Source organism: Mandrillus leucophaeus, unplaced genomic scaffold (genome assembly GCF_000951045.1).
Source record: "Mandrillus leucophaeus isolate KB7577 unplaced genomic scaffold, Mleu.le_1.0 Scaffold79, whole genome shotgun sequence".
Lineage (NCBI taxonomy): Eukaryota > Metazoa > Chordata > Mammalia > Primates > Cercopithecidae > Mandrillus > Mandrillus leucophaeus.
The window spans coordinates 2078449-2085772 of NW_012108585.1; the positions used below are offsets into that span (position 1 = coordinate 2078449).

The 7324-nt window shown below is 50.5% G+C and overlaps 1 protein-coding gene across 1 annotated transcript in view; it reads right to left on the bottom strand.

Moving 5' to 3' along the window:
* Nucleotides 1-3612: 3612 nt before the first annotated feature.
* The window catches only part of CACNA2D4 (calcium channel, voltage-dependent, alpha 2/delta subunit 4), a 139908-nt gene continuing 136196 nt past the window's right edge, over nucleotides 3613-7324 (bottom strand). Inside the window, exons 36-38 of the mRNA XM_011967152.1 lie at nucleotides 6802-6914; nucleotides 6435-6517; nucleotides 3613-4570 (exon numbers count right to left, since the gene is read on the bottom strand). Of these exons, the coding sequence (XP_011822542.1) occupies nucleotides 4466-4570; nucleotides 6435-6517; nucleotides 6802-6914 (301 nt within the window). The 3' untranslated portion in view covers nucleotides 3613-4465. The remainder of the gene's footprint in view (nucleotides 4571-6434; nucleotides 6518-6801; nucleotides 6915-7324) is intronic.

Sequence of the window (7324 nt, forward strand, 5' to 3'; positions counted from 1 at the left end):
CTACCTTCTGTTGTGTGTTTTTTATTGCCGTTCACCTTACCTCCCCTTAGCTTTTGGCACTTTTCTGAAGCTCTAATTTAGACACTGAGATTTAAGAAATTTTTGGAAACTTGCCATTCGGGATGCACAAATCAAAGTGCTTATGCCCAACTCCTGTTTCCTAACTCAAGCTTTCATTGTAACTTGGACCAGGTTTAGAATGGAGGAGAGAGCAGCCCTAAGAGGCAGTTCGTTCTTATTGTTGAAGTTTATAAAAATAGTCTCTAATGTAACACTTGATGTCAAGGGATGTGTTAGAGAACTGTCAGTGTCACATGATCATAATCACAACCCTCTGAGCCGGTCAGGAGTGTGTTCACTCTCATTTTATACAGGGGAAAACTGAAGCTTAGGAAGTTTAAGAATGACTCTAGTGCCAGCACTGTATTGGAGAAAAGAGTGAAGAGAAAATTTAAGAAAACCTTTCTGTATTTATTGTTCTGATTAAACAGTCTCATGTACACTGACTTAAAGGTTTTGGGGTTCATTAACCTAGTCCCTTCTATATAAGAAGAGGATCTGGTTCGAGTTGGTGTTTGAAATAAAAAGGAATTCCAACCCATTTGCCTTAGGTTAATTTAGTTTTTGGAAGGGCATTTCCAGTATTGGGATAAAATGTTCATTCTGAATTCTCATTTTTAAGTATAGATTTTAGAGTGTCCCATACCTTATTTGGGTATAGGCACTGGATCATTTCCTGCTTTTGACAATATTAACTGAAGCTTACTAATAACCCACTTTGTCTTTTCCTAGTCTCTTACTAAAAGGTATCTGAGCTGGGGTTGGTGGCTGATGCCTGTAATCCCAGCACTTTGGAAGGCTGAGGTGGGCTGATCACAAGGTCAGGAGTTCGAGACCAGCCTGGCCAACATGGTGAAACCCTGTCTCTATTAAAAATACGAAAAATTAGCTGGGCGTGGTGGCGGCGCCTGTAATCCCAGCTACTCGGGAGGCTGAGGCAGGAGAATCACTTGAACCTGGGAGGTGGAGGTTGCAGTGAGCTGAGACCACACCACAGCACTTCAGCCTGGGTGACAGAGCGAGACTCATCTCAAAAAAAAAAAAAAGGTGTCTGTCTGGTTCCTGATACTCAGGTGATGTTACGTGGATGTCGTAGAGGAAGTAGATAAGGACAAGTTTGGATTCTGACTGCAGAGTGCTAGGCTCTGGGTGCCTAGAGAAGCCTCTGGGCAATGTTACTTTAAAATCTTCCCAGAAACAACATCCTCTTCTTGAATATTTGGCTTCAATTGTAGTGTTTCATTTTGTCCTCCCCTCAGAGGGCATGAACCATTTGCTAGCCAGCACCGCCCCCCAGCCCCCACCAACACCCTATCTAATGTACAAATCTTTCTGCCTTCAGCTGGTGAAACAAGGGCAGCCTGGCTGGCTCATGTAGAGGCTGCTTATGATGGCATGGGGCAGGAAGGAAGCGTCACATACGGTGGCCTCTTGTCACTGCCATCCTACTGTACCACCGTCCCTACCTGCTACGCTACCTGGAAATGAAAAGCGTAACTTCAGATCTTGGTTGTGCCATTTGCCACGTAGTTTGTCTAGCCTCGGTGTTCTGTCAAAATGAGGCCAACGATACATCCTCTAGATCCCTCACTGAGATTCTGTGGCTCCTACAGATTTTCCGTAGTGATTGGCTGGGGTTTCTGCCAAACCCTCACTCCAATTCCGTCCTTTTGTGGACTTCATTTATTTTTCTGGCCTTATGTTTTGCCCACTTTCTTGCCTCCCTCCCACCCCCTGAACTAAAACTTCACTGAGCTTTATGAAGTAATTGAAGCATTTTCCCTGAAAACTCTTCTATTGAAATATACAACATTATTAGGTGGATTTAGTAGTTAACATATCCTTGGTACTGAGGAAGGAAGATCTGGCAGCATCCTTAAGTTCCTGGTCCTCCAAAGGTGTACAACGTAAGATTTCAAAATTCTGCATTCACATTTATTAAATGACTTAGGTTCCAGCTTCATGCCTCTGAAAGCAGGTGATGGGCTTTAGAGTGAGCCAGGCTGCCACCTGCTGTCCTTTAGTGGTTCTGCTAAAAGTGGAAAAGGAGGAATCGTTCTGAGCTTCAAAGGCAAAACTTAGGAGAATATTTTGTTCTCCAAAGTAGAGGAGGTTACTTTATCAGAAACGGTTTTTCCTTTCAATGGTCTTGAAAGGGATTCCCCTTGGCCATGCAGAGACACGGGGCCCAGAGGAAGCAGACAAAACAAGGCCGGAAGCTGCTCCAGCTTCCTAAGCCTGGCTTTTCGAGTTGGTAAATTTGTCTGAAAGTGCGCTTCCTGTTTGGGTGGGGAAGATAAGCCTTCCAAAAGATAACACTGGGTTATTGTCCTAGAGAGACTGCTGGTTGGTGTCTGTGAGTTGGTACTTGGGGTCAAATGCAGTTGGAGGTCAGAACGTGCCTTAATGCCGAAGAATGAACGGCAGGTGGGCGGCCACGGCCTTGGCAGGGAGTGGCGGGGCGAGAGAGAGTGCTCACCCTGCTGTGCGCAGCACGGGGACCCTCGTGACACGTGGTTGGGACACTCAGTGATGGCAGCCCAGGGGCTGGAAAGGGCTCCTTGCTGCTTTCTTAACCCTGCTGGGCCTGCTGGACACCTTATTGTTCCTGGCATCTAAATTGTAATTTCTTTGTCCCCACCTCCATGAAACAAGATAATGTAATGATAGCAGTTAGCATGTATTTATTTAGCGTTTACTATATGCCAGGCAGTTTCAAGCATGTTACGTGAATATATCACATTCAATCTTCACAATACTCTTCCAATAATTTGGAGGCAATTTTCAGCTCTGCTGCAGTTTCTATAATATGGGATGTACCCACTTTCAGGAGGCTGCTGTGAGGATGGAATGAGCTGAAACATGTTATTCGGTACGTGTAAACCTGAGCTGTTCTAGCATTATTCTGCCACTTAAGCTGGCTTCTCCGAGCTGCAGTGTCTTCTGCTGTAGGGGGCATTACTACCACCCTCACAGGGTTGTTGCAGGGGGCATTACTACCACCCTCACAGGGTTGTTGCAGGGGGCATTACTACCACCCTCACAGGGTTGTTGCAGGGGGCATTACTACCACCCTCACAGGGTTGTTGCAGGACATGACTGTTAAGAGTGACATTCTGTAACCTATAATGTAAGTGTGTTTTACAGAGTTGGCATTTGGCCCACTCTAGAGGCAAGTTAGGGCTATTTGCTAGTAGGAAACTTGAACAGCTTGTACTTTGAAGTGTGGAGGCTGAGGGCGATGGAGGAGCAGGAGGAAGGGCCCCCAAATCCCTGCATACTATCCATGCCCATCACTAGGGTTTGTTAAACGGAAAGATTTGAGGCCTCTCCCAGATTTCTCCATGGTTTTGCCCTTAATGTTGCTCTCACCGTGGAGACTGTTGTCGCCTGGGGTTTGGTGGGGGGAGGAAGCTGCAGGGCCTTGGGACCCTGGGGAGATGTGTGTGCGCTGGGGCTGAGTTCCCAGATCGAGCTTCCCTCTCAGTGGACCCTGCTTAGCAAGTTGGAATGTTCCCACAAGTTCCAACCCTAAGGATTTCACTCCAGGGACAGAGTCAAGTAGATTCTTTTGTAAATCATTGGCCAGAAAAAGAGCACAATGACTGCTCTTTTTCACTATTTTACAGCTGTTTTTGCCATCCCCTGAATGTACATCAATTTCCATGCGGCAATTGGATGGCTCAGCCTACTGGCTTTTCATAGATGCAAACTTTCCTTTAGGGCTTTGTAAAGAAGTTTTGGGAAGTTCTTCAATAGTAGCAGTTCGGGGACATCACATGCAGCCCTGTCGATATTTCCTGAACGGATTTCCCTTACCCAACCCCCACGCCAACACAGTCAAAACCTTTTTGAGCATCCGCTAGGAAAGTGAGCTGCCTTCCACCCTGAGCCTCACTTTGGGGAATCTCTGCTTTAGTTGGGGCATGTTCTTGCCTTAGCCTCATCTCTGCATTTGGCCTCAGTCTGCTGCTTTTTCTCAGTGCCCGGAAGTCCTTAGGTTCTACCAGAGACCACGCTGAGAGAAACGGTCAGAAACCACTGACCTTTCTTGGCCGGGTCTGGACTCCGGAGTACAGGAGGAACTAAGTTATTTTGTCTTGTTCCAAGCTGAGCTCATGCTGGCTTCCCGAAGAGGAGACAGGAAGGTTAGGTTAGAAGTATGCTCATTTGGAGACCTAGGGCGGACGGTGCCGGGCACCGTGAAGCGTCTTGAAAGTGGTGCCAGGGGATTGGTTTCTTGTTCCATCCAGCATTCTCCGGCGGCAGGGGCCACCAGCCCAGGATTGAGAGGAGCATTGGCCTGGGGGTGACCCGCAGTTAGCTGCATCCCATGTCCGTGCTGACTTTTTGGGATGGCTCTGGAAGGATCACCTTGCCAAAACACAGGTCAGGCTAGGTGGTGTCACCGCAGGAGGTGGGGCAGTAGCCCCCAGACACACAGAGGCAGCAGGAGTAGGGGCAGCGAGGCTGAGGTGTCCGAGGCGCCGCCGCAGTCCTGGGCATTCTCCTGTGAACCCAGAGCAGAGGTGAGAGGGTAGCACTGAGAGGGGGACCCTCGAAAAGGGAGGGGCTTCCACCACGAATGGGGCCAAAATCCTGGGGAAAGGGGCGTTTCAGAAAGCAGGGGAAGCACTGCTACCTTTCTTAGACCCCTCCCTTTTGGGGGAAAAGCCAAGGCTGGCCCCGCAGCCTGGGAAGGGGGCACCAGCCTTCTCTGCTTGCCCCCAGGCTTGGAGTGGCTGCGGGGTCATCCTCTCAGCATGGCTTCAGGAAAGTCCTCAACTCTGGGAGCATCTCTGATGGTGATTATTGTCCCAGCAGACGGAACCGTGTATGAAGCGCCCGGCTCAGGGCCTGACACCTGGGTCTCGGTTCTGGATCCGTTCCAGCCACTAGGACTGTCATCCACATGACGGCCTCCTCACACTGCTCAGATCATTCCGAACTAAGTGCAGCGGGAACGAGGACAAGATGGGAAAACTGCGTTCTAATTCACCTAGCACCCAAGGCCTAGGAAGCGTGGCTCTTTGTTAAAGCACCTTTGGATCCTGGTTGACTTCGTATTTTAATGACATAGGGCTGTGCTGTGTTTGCACACCACCATTTCAACAAATGTGAAGGGTTTTTCCCTCCCCACTCTCTGGACACCAACTGGGTGCCTGTCCTGAAATTCAATTCAAGTCTGACACTATCGAGAAGTAGCATTAGATCCTGCAAGTTACAGGGCTCAGTCCCACAAGGTGGCCCTCACCTCACATGCTAATCGCAAGCCCCTTCTGACAGACTGGCTGTAAATCTAGGGTTCCCATGACCCCGTCTCAGGCTCCGTGATTTGTTAGCACGGCTCACTAAGCTCAGGAAGGTGCTTCCCTCACCATTACCAGTTTGTTTATTTATTTATTTATTTATTTATTTTTGAGACGGAGTCTTGCTGTGTGGCCCAGGCTGGAGTGCGTGGGGCCATCTCAGCTCACTGCAAGCTCCGCCTCCCGGGTTCACGCTATTCTCCCGCCTCAGCCTCCGAGTAGCTGGGACTACAGGCGCCCGCCACCACGCCTGGCTAGTTTTTTATATTTTTAGTAGAGACGGGGTTTCACCATGTTAGCCAGGATGGTCTCGATCTCCTGACCTTGTGATCCACCCGCCTCGGCCTCCCAAAGTGCTGGGATTACAGGCTTGAGCCACCGCGCCCGGCCCATTACCAGTTTATTGTAAAGGACACAGCTCAGGCAGCTGAGTAGAAGAGACACATAGGCCAAGGCATGGGGTGCGCAGAGCTCCCACACCCTTTCACCAACTCGGACACTCTCCAAACACCATTGTTCAGGGATTTCATGGAGGCTTCGTTACGACAGGCACGATTGATTAAATCTTTGGCTATGGGTGATCAACTCAATCTCCAGCCTCCTTCCTTTCCCAGAAGCCAGGGCGTTGGAGCCAAAAGTCCCAACCCTCTAATCCTGCCTTGGTGTTTCCTGTGGCCAGCCCCCATCCTGTCTAGGGCCCCCCGCCACCAGTCATCTAATTAGCATTCAAAGATACCCCTATCATTCCAAAGGTCTTAGAGACACCTGCGAAGGAACCAGGGACTAAGACCAAACACTATAGCGAAAGATGCACCTATCACCCTAATCATTCAGGAAATAACAAGGGTTTTAGGAGCTTGCCAGGAATCAGGACAGGGACCAAATATCTGTTTCTTACTATATCACAGCGTCACAGGGCATAAACGCAAATGTTTCCCCTGAACAGCACAGGTACAGGTGTGTTCACTGGCATCCATGTATGCTCCTGTCTGCAGGGCACAGACCCAGGCACAGAGGGTTTGGGGGTGAAGATCCAGCCCACCCTCGACCCGCCTCAACCCGTACCTCTGGATGGAAGGCGTGGCAGGAGTCTGGTCGCCTGCGGGGCTTCTGGGAGCGCATCCGGTCACATTTGACAGAGGCATTATGTGCAGAAATCACTGTTAAGGTCAATATCTCAGGACCGGAGCCCATTCTGCAGACTGGAACAAGGTCTGGAAGAACCTGCTCTGGTGCCACCAGTTGCCCTGCAAGCAGCTTTGGGGTCAGGAGGCAGCACCGGGGCCCAGGGAAGGGTTAGAGAACAAATAAGGGAACCCTGTGGAGGGCAGACTGGTGGTGAAGGAGGCTGGCCCCGCTGCTCAAAATCTGAACCCCACAGACACCTACAGCCCCGCCCCCACCGCACACATCCCCGAGGACTGCAGGATATATTTGACTTCCGTGGCCTCCTGCAGCACTGGCGGGAAGATGCTGCAGTCACAGGTGGGGTCTGTCACCAGGAGGAGGAGGTTACTGTTGGGAATCTGTTGCACCACAAATACCCTGCAGCAAAGAAAGGGAGTCGAGGACGGCTCCGTGGCGACCACGGGAAGGGCTTCTAGGGAAGGAACTTCTGGAGACTTCAGTGTGGAGTTAGGGTGGCAGGGAAGCCCGGAACCGTGAGGCGGTGCGGGTCGGGGCAGCTACGGGAACGGGCCTGGGCAGATGGCTCAGTTCTAACTGGCTTTCCCCACAAGCCTTTGCTGCTGCATTTCCTTTCCTAGCAGATTGGAGAAAGTGAGGAAGTCCAAACTGGGCCGCTTTGGAGAGTGCAGAGTTGTTATTAATACATGCAGGGACAACAGGCGTCAATCAAGACCATCCAGAGCAAACGGGAGGGGCGGCCACGCTTGCTTTGGGTGAGGGTGGCGGGGGCAGGCCTGGGCGACGCGGCAGTGCTGGGGCTTGGCCAC